This window comes from Pseudorasbora parva, chromosome 22, assembly GCF_024679245.1.
Source record: "Pseudorasbora parva isolate DD20220531a chromosome 22, ASM2467924v1, whole genome shotgun sequence".
NCBI classification, from domain to species: Eukaryota; Metazoa; Chordata; class Actinopteri; order Cypriniformes; family Gobionidae; genus Pseudorasbora; species Pseudorasbora parva.
This window is the reverse complement of record NC_090193.1, coordinates 7,575,001-7,590,596: the sequence shown is the minus strand read 5'-3', so window position 1 is coordinate 7,590,596 and position 15,596 is coordinate 7,575,001. Positions and strand designations below refer to the sequence as shown.

The window sequence follows — 15,596 nt, the reverse complement described above, 5'->3', positions numbered from 1 at the left end:
TATTTTGATTTAAAAAACAAATTACGATGGAGACCGTAGAAGAAAAAAAAAAAGAATTGCAATGTGATTGTGATGTGTGTGACACACCATGTATATAGTCTCTATTGATTTAAGACCACACGGGAGCACTTTATTTAATGGAGCTGATGTGTTTTGGGGCAATTTTATGTTGTGCTTAACTGGAAGTCTATGAGAACATCATGAGAGCTTTTTGCATCGCTAAACAAACAACATGCTGATTACTTATTGAACAATGCTTTCATTGACCCCCCACCCCTCCTTAAGCCCACGTTTTTGAAGTTGTTTTATTTGACTGCTGTAATCATTAAGAATTTTATGTTGATCTTTACAAGAATAGTTTGAATCTAGAGGCCTGAATTGTCATAACAATCTTAAAAACCTTTATTTTCATGAAGCAGAAATGACCCCATGATTTACTCACCCTCAGGCCATAAGTGTATATGACATTCTTCTTTCAGACGAATACAATGGGAGTTATATAGAAAATCTCCTAGCTAATCCAAGCTGTATTATGGCCACCTAAAATTTGAAACCCAAAAAGTGCATCCATCCATTATAAAAGTAATTCACATAGCTCCGGGGGTTAATAAAGGCCTTCTGAAGCTAATCGATAGTAGCCTGGTTTTACCAGACTCTCGTACATTTCATTTGTACATAGAGTCTGGCCACTCTCCATTGACAAGGGTTTATTTCCACGAAGGCGGGCACCCTGTTGAGGTTTAAAACTATTGGATCTGCCCTGAGCCACTCTGGATCTGCCATAACCAATCGCTAACATTTGATCGTGACGTATGCCATGCGCCCTTCGCCTGTTTCACTCATGGAAATCCGACAAAATAAAAGTGCACATGTGCATGCCACCTCAGTAATAAAACTATAGGATAAAACCTAAAACTCGTGCAATCGGATTGTGATTTATTCACGCCATGGTGGAGAGAAGAGTTTTATCGGGAATGCGCCACTCACGTGGTCCGTAACATGATTGTATGCTGTTTATAAAATGTCATATGCTTGGTAACATTATGATAATAAAGGCTGCTATAAATAACGGACCAATTCAAATGTTTAAGTGCTTTTATTTTAATTTGTTTGAGCAGTGATGAAATATATTGCTCTTCTAAATACTTGCCAGCATTTTAAGGAAATACACGTCTATAAATGCATCCTAATAACAGCAAAGCAACCAAATGGTGTTCTGCAGTGGTCAAAAATGATTACAAACAGTGAATTTTGAAGTGATATATTGCTGAAAACTCAGATGTGGATTCGGACAGCTATTACATAAACACAACCTTGCGTTTGTCAAAAGCAGTAGGTAACTCGGCCGGGGATTTTTACGCGGGTGATGAGAGACGGATGGCAATAAAATAACTGACCAGTCCCTGTAACTTAAATGATGTCAATACCTTCCGACCCCACGAGAAACGTTTACCGTCCGAATAGCTTCAGCCAGCTTCAGAAAATCAAACTTTTCCCGAATTTACCCTGTTGGAGGGCCACAACATCATGGCCACCAACAAACCCCAGCAAAGAGTGTTATTGCTCCGGCTTTAACCTCTGGATATTCGGCAGTGGTGCCACAATGCAATGAATGGTTTAGTTTGCACCTTTCTCCGCCGCCATTACTGAACTACATCTCAAACTAGCGCTCAACATCAACGTCATCGTTCTCAGCCACTCCCTCTGTTTGCTGATTGGACGGGTAAAAATTTGTTCGGAGAAAACCTAAGACTACACAGCAGTCCCAGACGTAGTACTGAAGGAAAATGAAAATTGAGCGGAAGTACGTAGGAGGTCAGAGCCAGGCTAAATCGATAGGTCTGTGTAAGAAAAATATTCATATTTATATCCATATAAAGTAAAATATCTAGCTTTCGACAGACCACCTTTCTGTGTGAATTTACGGAAAAAGTGTGACTGGCGCAACGATGACGTTTTGATAGTGTAACGCTTCAAATGATTCAGAACGCAGCGGCACATCTTGCCTTCAACGAGCTCAAAGGGGCCCACGTCACACCTCTCTTCATCTCTCTGCACTGGCTACCCCTCGCTGCTCGCATTAAGTTCAAGGCATTGATGCTTGCTTACAGATCCATTGCAAGCTCAGCACCCGTATACTTCCACTCGCTCCTACAAGTCTACCAGAAGCCTTCACTCAGCTATGGAGCGACGGCTCGTGGTACCACAACAGAGAGGCATGAAATCCCTCTCCAAAACATTTTCATTTACTGTTGTTTACTGGTGAAATGACTGTCCCACCTTCATCAGGAATGCAGAATCCCTGACAACATTCAAAAGATATCTGAAAACTCATCTCTTCTGTGAGCACTCAATCAATCAATCAATCGATCAATCAATCAATCAATCAACCAATCAATCAATCAATCAATCAATCAATCAATCAATCAATCAATCAATCAATCAATCAATCAAGCAATCAATCAATCAATCAGTCAATCAGTCAATCAGTCAATCAATCAATCAATCAATCAACCAACCAATCAATCAATCAACCAACCAACCAATCAATCAATCAATCAATCAATCAATCAATCAATCAGTCAGCCAACCAACCAATCAACCAATCAATCAATCAGCCAATCAACCAACCAACCAATCAATCAACCAATCAATCGATCAATTAATCAATTAATCAATCAATCAATTCCTTCATATTCTAGCTTGTGCTACTCTGTGCAATGTCCAGAACTTGTCCAGTATGTCCAATGTTCAGTATTTCAGGCCCTTTTTTGTGATTTATTTGCATCTTTGTGATGGATCACTTCCTGTATTCCTCAGTTGTAAATCACTTTCGATAAACGCGTCTGCTAAATAAAGAAATGTCAATTTACATTGGCCCAATGTTTTTTTTTTAATGGACTGCATTTATATAGCGCTTTTATCCAAAGCACTTTACATTTTGCCTCACATTCACCCATTCATACACCGACGGCGATGTCAGCTATGTAAGGCGCCATCCAGCTCGTCGGGAGCAGCTGGGGTTAGGTGTCTTGCTCATGGACACTTCGACACTTGGTCAGGTGGAACCGGGGATTGAACCACCAACCTTCTGGTTTGTAGACAACCTACATGAACCACTGAGCCACTGCCGCCCCGACACATTTTCACATTCTGGCCCTGAAGGAGTTTTGGTTCCTTGCCACCATCGCCTTTGACTTTTGGCTTGCTTAGTTGGGAAACTAAATTTTCACCTATATTACCAATCTGCACAAACTGACACTATATGATAATTTAAATGAGCTGATAACATCACCGTTTTCTCCAGAGCGGCCTTACAGCCGAATCAAATTCTTTTGCATTATTTTCCTGTTAAAACTGTGAAACAATCGGCATTGTAAAAAAACACTATATAAATAAAAGTGACTTGACTAAATGTTTGAACTGTGAGAGGTGTTGCGCTTTCTTTGTATGTTGAACATGGAAGGTGGTCCAGCGTAAGCTTAAATATTCTTAAATATGGATGTTTTTATTACACAAACCGATTGATTCGCTTCATAAGACGTTTATTAATCCCCAGAGCCATGTGAATTACTTTTATAATGGATGGATGCACTTGTCTGGGCTTAACATTTTGGGCTGCCATTTACTGCCATATAGCGTGTAAATATATATATATATATATATACACTCACCTAAAGGATTATTAGGAACACCATACTAATACTGTGTTTGACCACCTTTCACCTTCAGAAATGCCTTAATTCTACATGATATTGGTTCAACAAGGTGCTGAAAGCATTCTTTAGAAATGTTGGCCCATATTGATAGGACAGCATCTTGCAGTTGATGGAGATTTGTGGGATACACATCCAGGGCACGAAGCTCCCGTTCCACCACATCCCAAAGATGCTCTATTGGGTTGAGATCTGGTGACTGTGGGGGCCATTTTAGTACAGTGAACTCATTGTCATGTTCAAGAAACCAATTTGAAATGATTCAAGTTTTGTGACATGGTGCATTATCCTGCTGAAAGTAGCCATCAGAGGATGGGTACATGGTGGTCATAAAGGGATGGACATGGTCAGAAACAATTCTCAGGTAGGCCGTGGCATTTAAACAATGCATAATTGTCACTAAGGGGCCAAAAGTGTGCCAAGAAAACATCCACCACACAATTACACCACCACCACCAGCCTGCACAGTGGTAATAAGGCATGATGGATCCATATTCTCATTCTGTTTACGCCTAATTCTGACTCTACCATCTGAATGTCTCAAAAGAAATCGAGACTCATCAGACCAAGCAACATTTTTCCAGTCTTCAACTGTCCAATTTTGGTGAGCTTGTGCAAATTGTAGCCTCTTTTTCCTATTTGTAGTGGAGATGAGTGGTACCCAGTGAGGTCTTCTGCTGTTGTAGCCCATCCACCTCAAGGCTGTGCGTGTTGCACAAATGCTTTGCTGCATACCTCGGTTGTAACGAGTGGTTATTTCAGTCAAAGTTGCTCTTCTATCAGCTTGAATCAGTCGGCCCATTCTCCTCTGACCTCTGGCATCAACAAGGCATTTTCGCACACAGGACTGCTGCATACTGGATGTTTTTCCCTTTTCACATCATTCTTTGTAAACCCTAGAAATGGTTGTGCGTGAAAATCCCAGTAACTGAGTAGAGTGTGAAATACTTAGATTGGCCCGTTTGGCACCAACAACCATGCCACGCTCAAAATTGCTTAAATCACCTTTCTTTCCAATTCTTACATTCAGTTTATAGTTCAGGAGATTGTCTTGACCAGGACCACACCCCTAAATGGATTGAAGCAACTGCCATATGATTGGTTGATTTTATATATATATATATATATATATATATATATATATATATATATATATATATATATATATATATATATATATATATATGGCATTTATACATACTCACCTAAAGGATTATTAGGACCAAAGCACATACATACAGTAATATGAAGCAAGTAGTCATATAAATCCTCATGCTGCTGTTTCAGATATATCAGTAAATATACAGTTCCTTGTTTTTGCAATAATCGCTTGACTGCATAAGTTTGTGATATCCGCTCTCCTGAATCCAAATATGCTCCATTCATTTTTCTTTTTTCTTTTGCAGTGCAGCCTATTATACATTCTTCATGTTTGCAATTATGCTGCCTTCTTATTTGCCTATATGATGCATCATATGTGCATGTATCTGTAGTGTATAACCTCATTAATTACTCAAAAGGCAAAATTATAGTAATGGTAACCTAATGGATTTAAGTTTGATTAATTGTACTGGCTTAATGAGAATATAGAAAAATTCAATATTAAACAAAATTTCATAGCCTACCATTGCAATTTGTTCTCATAAGTGCTTTCCATGCCCATATATTTAGAAAATATTTATTTCTGAGCTGAATTTCATTGGCTGAACCTTGCTTTGTGGCTGTGTGTGCGTTTGAATTAGTTTGGGGATTATTGTGTCTGCCGGTAAATGATGTATCAGTAGCGGCGAGCAGGCTTCTGGATTTCACCGATTACACGCAGGAGCAGAAATCTGTGCAGTCAAGGTTACAGATAAGGATTAAACACATAACCGGCGTAATAACGCTGCATGGAATGCAGGCCGAGCGCACGCCCAGCGAATCACGCGTGACCAACACTGCTGCGAGCAGAGTCACGAGCACGTTTGATGGAAATGTTGATATCAGATCACAGCGGAGAGCCAAAATGCGGCCGCTTCTCGCACGCTTCAATCCACGCACGTGTGCGTTACCATACCTGACGTGGAACCAAATGCCAAATGCGTGTCGTTAAGCACACGGGAGATGCACATTAATTAGGTCATTGCAAACTGCGGCACACTAATTGCAGCATTGTGATTCTTAATTGCGGAATTGTTGGAATCTGTTTAGGAGACTAATGCCCGAGACAGCTGGTATGCACACATTTTCCTTTTTTTTTTTTCTTCATTTCCATCCCCCTTTTTTTGTATTCCGTCCTCTGGGACAACGTCCAACTCACAGTATGGGTCCTTTTCGCCATGTTTTCCTAAATGATATGTGTTTCTGTGTGAGTGTGAGCGTGTGTTTAGAGGGAAAGAATATTCAATTTTCTGTGTATGCCTGTGAATAATTCTCTGTGTGTGTGCATATCTGTGGGGTCATTTTGAGTGCACTTATGCCTGTGTGTGTGTGTGTGTGTGTGTGTGTGTGTGTGTGTGTGTGTGTGTGTGTGTGTGTGTGTGTGTGTGTGTGTGTGTGTGTGTGTGTGTGTGTGTGTGTGTGTGTGTGTGTGTATGAGGTTATTTTAACCCCATTTTAAACATTCATGCACACACAAAAACCCAACTCCCTTTGGTTATTACACATTTTAAATTTTTAAGGAAAATCATGGCAAGGATTTTTTTTAAACATTTTTTTAAATTATTATTATTATGTTAAATGCAGAACTGATTTGACATTTGTTTCGCTTGGTAAATAAAAGACAGATTGGGTGTTTACAAGCTGTTTAAAGCAATAGTTCAACTAAAAATGACAATACTGTCATCATCCGTGGAAGAAAGAAAATCAAATGTGTTTAAAAGGACGTGAGGCTGAGTAAATCATGACAGAATTATCTTTTTTTTTTCCTGTTTTTTTTTTTCTTCTCTTGGTTGAACTGTTCCTTTATTTATACCTGGGATGTTTAATGCGACTGCACTGATATATTTTTAGTTGATCAATGCGAACTGAAATTCCCTGGGGAAGTTGCCTAAATTTAGTATGAGGATGCTGATCTTGGTCAATACTTGTTTGTAATGGTGGGTGTTAAAAAGCCCTCCCAGTGCGACAAGATGTCTCTTTTTTTGCTTTATGGATTGTTCTCTGTTTGAACTCTTGCTGTTTCAGGTATTTGTTTTATCATTGACATCTCCCATTGAGACTGTTTTAAAATAGCTTGGCATCAATTTGTTTACTTCAAGTGTGCTATAAGAGATGCCTTTCATTTGAACTGAAATGAGAAAAGAAATTCATAGAATTAATGCAGAATTTTGTCTCAAACAATTAAAAGAATAGACTAAAACTTAATTTAAAGGGATAGTTCACCCATAAATCTTCTGAACAATAAGGATAATATTTTGAAGAAGGACGGTAACCAACTGTTCGGTTACCGACATTCTTCAAAATATCTTCTTTTATGTTCCACAGTGGCATTATTTGTCTGGACATTTTAATTAATAGAAAAACAATTTTAAAAAAATCAATTCATACTTAAAATGATTTGAAATGTTAGGGTGCACCCCAACATTGTTTTTCAAAACAAAATAAAACAAAAAAGTGAAAAGGAGTACATTTTACAAGAAAACACTTTTTTTTCCTTATGATGTTTAAATCAATGTGCTAATCGTAAATGAAAGTAATGTGGTGCAACCAACACACAGAAAAACAACAACATTCATTTTTATGATATTTTCAGGTTGTTTAATGTCAAAACTTAAAATATATCTTGTGTGCTCACTGTGAACGTTAAATAAGTAAAGGGTTAGTTCACTCAAAAATGAATATTCAGTCATTAATCCCTCTCCCTCATGTCGTTCGACACCCGTAAGACCTCCGTTCATCTTCGGAAAATTGAAATCCGACGGCTCAGAAAGGTCTCCATTGACACCAAATGTAATTACTCTATGCTTGGGATTTTTCAGAGATATTAAACTGAATCTTTTCTAGAAATGAAGTTTTTCAAAACCTTATGGAATCAGCATCAACAGAAAAGAGTACATTTTACGAACCTGCCAAATTTGTTTTGTAGTGGAAATTAAATTTGCTTTATGGTAAATGTATTCACTTTCTATTACATGTGTGCTTGCATGACAACAAACTAATCTTGGTGGGAAAGGACAATCTTGGTGTGCAAAAATGTGAAATGTTTGTGGCTTTGCAACCCAAGGTGTTACATGTCTACATCCTGTTGTTTCTTAGAAGTGGCTCCTCTGTCTTGAACTTAGAGGATGAGAGATGGCTTTGCCTCTTATGTCATAGATGTTAAGTTTTATTAACATACCTGGAAAACAGCAAGGTGGTGATGGGGGGGGGGGGGTGGGCTACTAGTTTAAAGACTACTTTGAAGACTAGTGGCTTTGGTTTTCATTACAATCTCACCACTAAAGTGTTAAAAATTCCACAACAGTTTCAACAAATGTTTAAAAAGGCTTTTCCTTTTCTTTTTTTCTTTGCTCTTGATTGTCATTGACCGTGTCAAACTCTGTCTTTTACAGAAATTAACTATCCACTATGGCTACGTTCCGCTTTGGGCAGCACATCATAAAGACCTCTGCTGTGTTTTTGAAGACGGATTTGTCCTTCGCACTGGTCAACCGAAAGCCGGTCGTGCCTGGACGTATCCTTTTTGGGTTTCCCATAGCGACTGGGGTGTTACACTACTGAGGTGAAGCTGAAGGTAGGAATTTCTCTCAGTCTTTTCCTTCTCGTCTTTGTTTACTGTGGAATGTAGTGTACTCTGAAGAGCAGTTCTGTTCGGTCTGACCTTCGCATTAGACCACATCAGCAGATGTTTACGATACAGCCCTTCCGAATCTCTGGGAGGAAAGCTATTGGATTGGCTGAAAGTTTTGCCATCTAAAATTACATGAAGACTTTTAAAAAGATTGCTTCTAAGTAATGCTCATGAGTCATGAATTGTTGCCCTTTCCGTTTTTCAGTTTGTTGAAGGAAAATGACTGCTGTTTCCCTGTAAGCAAAAGTGTGTGTGTGTGTGTGTGTGTGTGTGTGTGTGTGTGTGTGTGTGTGTGTGTGTGTGTGTGTGTGTGTGTGTGTGTGTGTGTGTGTATTTTGAAACAGTGGCTCATTGGTTCATGTTGGTGGTTCAATCCTAACCAAGTGTCGAGGTGTTCATAAGCAAGACACCGGTGTATGAATGCGTGAATGTGAGGCAGTATGTAAAATGCTTTGGTGGCCATGGGTCTGTTGAAAGTGCTATATAAATGCAGTCCATTTTACTATTTATGACCACTGAGAGGTGAAGTGAATTCACGGCACCTGTTAGGGGGTGGGATATATTAGGGAGCAAGTGAACATTTTGTCCTCAAAGTTGCTGTGTTAGAAGTAGGAAAAATGGGCAAGCGTAAGGATTTGAGCGAGTTTGACAAGGACCAAATTGTGATGGTTAGACAACTGGGTCAGTGCATCTCCAAAACTGCAGCTCTTGTGGGGTGTTCCCGGTCTGCAGTGGTCCGGGTCTATCAAAATTGGGCCAATGAAGGAACAGTGGTGAACTTGTGACAGGGTCATGGGCGGCCAAGGCTCATTGATGCACGTGGGGAGCGAAGGCTGGACCGCGTGGTCTGATTAAACAGCTTTTTTAAAACATTTGACACCTTTTTTTCTCAGAAGAAATTTCTATATGGAACTATTTGCAGTGAATTAATTAGCATATAATGTAATTAATTGGATTTTTTTAATCAGCTGAAAGTGTATAATTTTGATATTCCAGTTTTGTGAACTTCTTGCACACACAAGTTGTACTCTTTTCAGAAACTGACTCCATGTCATGCAACAGAAAAAAACAAAAAGCTGTGAATCATCATCAGATGCTCCTACATTCTCCCCTTTTTTGCTTTGCTTCAAAAAGAAAGCGGATGCTTCTTTTGTCTATTAATCTTAGTGCTCAACGTGCAAATGCAAACCTTGCATACATTTGCATGATTTCCATTGCTGATTTGTTTGAATAATGTTCTTATATTCTTTTCGAATAGCAATAAGTCCTGGGCTTTGCGGCAAAAGATCTTCAAGAGCTGCTCTGTCTTACGTAAGCCGCTATGTTTAGATTAACTTTTGATGGAAAGCCATTTTTCACAGCATTGTAGGCCACTGCAGCACAATCCTAAATCCAACGAGGAGCAGCAGTGTTTGGAGGGCATAAGCAATACATTAGCATTATTTAATTGTTACTCTCGCAGCCCAAATAGTGTGGAACATTATGGCACTGCCAGGTAGTTACAGTCACATTAGAGCTAAAGGGCAAAGCTGCTATTGTGTAGAAAAGAGTTATATGGAATGAAGTTCCCCTTACATTTACTGTGAAATGCAGCAATTGTATGATTATCAATGTCATTTATAGTGTATTGCTTTATTATCAATATTCCCATTAGGTGATGAGTAAGGGATAATCCACGGCTAGCCATGCATTAAAGGATTTTAATGCACGGAGTAGAGGCGAAGAACCTCTAGGTTCTCTAGCTCTATGTTGCCTCTAGGTCGTGTATTAAAATCATTTACTGCATGGCTAGCCGTGGATTATCCCGCTTATACCATGGTTATTTGCCAAGTTAAAAACACGTTAAAGCTGTAACTGATGTTTTTTAAGAGACGGGTTAACATGACGGTTGTTTTCTTACGTCTCGTTAGTTCTAGCACACCGTTCGCTTTAAATAAAGTAGAGCCATCAAAAATGTTTTTATATGAACAAATTACCACATTTATTTAATTTCATTATTAAAACTGAAAGATAAAGACCAGAGAGAGAGAGAGAGAGAGAGAGAGAGAGAGAGAGAGATGCGTTCGCGATCTCTTTATGTCAGTCTGAAGATCCCCTCGTTGCTTAAGCATATCGAACATAACATAATGATTATTTAATTGATTTATAAAAATTATTTATGAATAACAGGCAACACTGCAGTGACAAGGCAATCTTTATTTGAACTAATCATCATTATTTAGCCTAGTGTGAAATAAACCCTGCGTCATAAAGACACATTACATTTAATGCATTAAATTAAATAATAATATAGGTGCTCGAGTCTGTCAGTGTAGGTGTCACGACCATCATAGAATGTAAAAAATGTGTCAGTGTTTGTCACAATAATGTCAGTGACATGACAAGACCGCAGAGATTATAGATTATAGAAATGTATACGTATACATACCTGGGCATAGTGACATAATAGTATGTGCCATTGGCTCATGTCACTTAATGTTGCGATAGATAGGTATACATATCCGTGGCTGATACTGCAGTTTGCCACTGTCACTCTGTTTGCAAGCGTAACTGTGTTACTATGGTTACCATTGTTTATAGTGGCAGATTAATTTCGAACTTTAATCAAATTGACTGGAACTACCTGTACATTAAACGGTTTTACTGCACACCTTCCAGCCAATCAGAATCGAGTATTAAAACAGACCATGGTATAATAACAAATAATTGATGATCAATAATACATTTAATCGGAAAAAAAAAACATACCGATCATCGATTAAGCGCCTCATCGGGCTGCTCAATAGAGAAACATGCAGTGGACACAAGGAAAAATTAAGAGTTTATTAATGTATATATATATATATATATATATATATATATATATATATATATATATATATATATATATATATATATAACCTAACCTAACCTAACCCTACCCAAATAAATACTTTTATTATAATTAAACATTTCATTTGGCATTTCAGTTCCACTTTTAGAACATTTTCTTATTTATTTATTTTTTAAAGTAAATGCCTTTCCGATGTGATATGTGAAGGGAGAAGAGTGAGTTCAGCAAAAGGTGGATTTGAACCCGGGTCGATCGTGTCAAAACCTACATCCTTAAGCTTTATGCTTTACTAACTACACCACTGAAGATGTTGAAGGCAGAGGCATTGTTAGGTAGATAATCCAACACAACTCAATTGCCTGTGTCCACTTTTGTGTCCTTAAACACTTGTTTTTTTGGGTCAACAGCTTATAAAAACTTCTGGCTTTTTTGTTCTGTTTTGTTTAGCTTATTTTTTGTTAATATATCTCTGATTTTTTTAATCTGAAAGAAGAATGTCATATACACCTAGGATGACTTGAGTGTGAGTAAATCATGGCCTGATTTTCATTTTTGGCTGAATTATCCCTTAAGTGCTCCATCTCATTAAATATCATACACCTGGCTGCAATAAACCGTTAAACTACCCGATAGTGTTAACAAAAGCTAGTTTGACAAAAGGTTTGACAATCGTAACTATGCCATTTTAGCTTGTTTTTTTGAACGATTGTCTTTGAGCTCTTTTATCATGACTCGTCTTTCATGGGATTCGTACCTGAGCTCTCAGCATTGGAAGTACAATTTTGGACCAGCCGAGCTACCAAGCAAGATTGGTATGTCAGAAAATCTGAACGTGTGGAGCTGCAAACTCCAAAATGTATTTGTTCACATATCACGCACTATGGTTAAAACATTTTTGAGGTAATAACATAATGTAAGGAGCCACGTTAAAGCAAGTCATTGATCCATGATCTGTAATGTGTATGAAAACGCTAAAAGTGCTTGTTATTTACTGCTTCTAGTGTTCATTTCTGTTGGAATGATGATATGCTAATACCATAGGCATGTTCACGTTCATTTCTCCTTTTAAAATTGTATGTCCATGCTAAGATATTATTATTATTATTAATATATTTTTATATTATTATAAAACATGTCATTTTCTATTTGTATTAGTTTTTTTGTTTATTGTTGCCTCGTTCATTCTCTGTTCACGTGTAGAGATTGATATGATCGTTCTTATGAGTCGGGGTGAATATGTTGCAGAAGTGTGGCTCTGTGAGTCTGTGCTGTTTTCTATGCTCGGTAGGCTTAGCAGGTTTTGTCTCGTATCAAAGCTGTTCACTTTGTACATGTATCAGTTCAGAAGAGCTTGGAGAGGTAGACAGCGCTTGGCAGAGATCTTAAAGCTCCCCGGCAGCTCTTGAACATCAGTATGACACCTGAAACACAGGGTTCTTTGTATGGGGAGCGGGTCCCTGGGGCAATGCTGGAAAATCCCAGCGGCTGTAGCTGGTGTGATTTAAGTTAGTCCACATCCCAACACACAACCACATGAAAGGTATAAGCTAGTCTGTCTGGCTCTCTCCTCCTCCACACACACTTATCTTCTGCTTCAAAACGTATTTTTTTCCACAAGATTTTTGTCTTGTTTGATCACAAGTAGGGTTTGATATGCGGGTGGGACACATATGATGTTCTCACTGTAGTCCGATGACAATTTCCATATGGTGTGTCATCGACCAAGCCTACACTGAACATCTTTATTGCTCTCAGATGTATCTGCCCGTGAAGCCGGCTACAGCGAATAGAATCATGATTGATCTACTAGTCATTTTACATGTCAATCAGACATTCCGTCTAAGTTGGTGGTTCTTGGCTCGGAATATGTCTGGCTGTTTAAGACCACAGCATTAGTTGAATACATTCGTGCATTTTTTTAACATTTTTTTTTAAATAAAATTATTTTCCTTGTCTAGAAATAATATTTATTTATTAAAATCTTCCCTTTGACCCCTCACTAATATTTATTTATTTATTTACAAACCCGATTCCAAAAAAGTTGGGGCACTGTACAAATTGTGAATAAAAAAAGAAATGCAATAATTTACACTTAGACGGCACTGCATCACATACAGGAATGCTACTGTAATGAAATCACAACATGGCTCAGGAATACTTCCAGAAAACATTGTCGGTGAACACAATCCACCGTGCTATTCGCCGTTGCCAGCTAAATCTCTATAGGGTCAAAAAAGAAACCATTCTAAACATTATCCAGAAGAGCAGGCGTTTTCTCTGGGCCAAGGCTAATTTAAAATGGACTGAGGCAAAGTGGAAAACTGTTCTGTGGTCAGATGAATAAAAGTTCTTTTTGGAAAACTGGGACGCCATGTCATCCTGACTAAAGAGGACAAGGACAACCCAAGTTGTTATCAGCGTTCAGTTCAGAAGCTGCATCTCTGATGGTATGGGGTTGCATGATGCGTGTGGCATGGACAGCTTACAAATCTGGAAAGGCACCATCATGCTGAAAGGAAAATTATCAGTTAGTTCTGGAATCAGCATATGCTCCAATCCAGAAGTCATCTCTTTTAGGGAAAACCTTGCATTTTCCAACATGACAATGCCAGACCACATACTGCATCAATTACAACATCATTGCTTAGGAGGATCTGAGTACTGAAATGGCCAGCCTGCAGTCCAGATCTTTCACCCATAGAAAACATTTGGCGCATCATAAAGAGGAAGATGCGACAAAGAAGACCTAAGACAGTTGAGCAACTAGAAGCCTGTATTAGACAAGAATGGGATATTTATTTATTTATTTATTTATTTATTTATTTATTTATTTATTTATTTATTTATTTATTTATTTATTTATTTATTTATTTATTTATTTTTTCGTTCATTCTTCCGTCCGTCTGTCTGTCTGTCTATTTATTTACTTGTTTTAACTGACCCTTTTCCCTTTTTGACCCCACACTAAAAGACAATTATGTATTTGTTTGTAATAACTTCATTTGTTTATTTGTTTTTTATTTCTTTATTTGTTACATTGTTTATTGTTGATCTCTTTTCTTGTTTACTAAGATTTTTTATTTATTTTTTTAGAACAAAAAAAAGCAGTTCAAAATCTTATTTTTGTGGAACACAAGCAATTGTATTGATGGATGGATGTATTCCAAATGAAAAATACATTACAGAATCAATCTTTTGTAATCATTTAAATTTAGATTTATTATTATTATTATTATTATTATTATTATTATTATTATTATTATTATTATTATTATTATTATTATTATAGATTTTTGTGAATTAATACTGCAATGCAAATGTCTTGTATTGAGCAAAAGGCACCAGCTTGACCAGCGCAGCTGAAGCATCCAGTTTGGTATTTGTTTTCTTTGAAGGAAAGGCACAGGCCTGTGCAAACTTCCATTAGCTTTTTAATAGTGTTTATTTAAGCTCTTGGCAGATGCTGGAATCTCCCAATGAACCTCTAAATTAACAAGATGAATAGACACTTATTGTCAATGGAATCAAACGTAATTACAATTTAGAAGCGCTGCTCAAACCTACATGATTTGTGTGTTATGTGCTTGTCTTAAAGTGCTCCTATCGGGCTCTTTCAAATATTACTTTTCATGCAGTGTGTAATATAGCTGTTTGTAAATGTGAAAGGTCTGCAAAGTACAAAACAAATAAAGTTATTGATTCCTAAAAGAAAGAACTGATGAAATGAGTCGTCAGCAATTCCATTCTCATTTCCTGTTAATGTACATACATAAGTAACAATGTAACACAATGCATAATGCCAACCTAGTCTCCATTGGCTGCCCACGAACAATGTCTCTACTTTGTGTGCCCTGTAGAGACCGGAAGAGTTTAGTTTGTCGAGAAGATAAAATCCACAAGTGCAGCAAAGAATGAATCCACTCAAACTGGATTTGATACAGAAAAAAAAAAAAAAACCTGACGCCATTCTTACTGTTTGTATATATGTCTATCAAGTGCTGAGGAAGCCTCTGGAGCTTTGATAGACCAATCACAGCAGACCGAGTGAGCATCTCATCTGACTAATCAGAGCACATAGTAGGCTCAGGGAATGGAGGTGTTAAAGGAGACTGAAACTGTTTTCAGACTCTGAGAAATGTAATGATTTGCATTGTATATTATGAGAAAATGAAAGTGTTTTTTGATTTTGGGTGTGTGTAAACCTGTTGTAGCAGACTCCAAAACTAGATGAAGAACCTTTAAAATAGCATAATGGGGGCACTTTAAGACCTTGACA

General features: G+C 37.7%; 1 protein-coding gene across 2 annotated transcripts in view; it reads left to right on the top strand.

Moving 5' to 3' along the window:
• fhit (fragile histidine triad diadenosine triphosphatase) overlaps positions 1-15,596 on the top strand; it is a 536,398-nt gene that overhangs the window by 172,593 nt on the left and 348,209 nt on the right. For both annotated transcript variants that reach the window (XM_067431993.1, XM_067431992.1), the window contains exon 3: positions 8,249-8,370. In XM_067431993.1, the coding sequence (XP_067288094.1) occupies positions 8,265-8,370 (106 nt within the window). In that variant the 5' untranslated portion in view covers positions 8,249-8,264. The remainder of the gene's footprint in view (positions 1-8,248; positions 8,371-15,596) is intronic.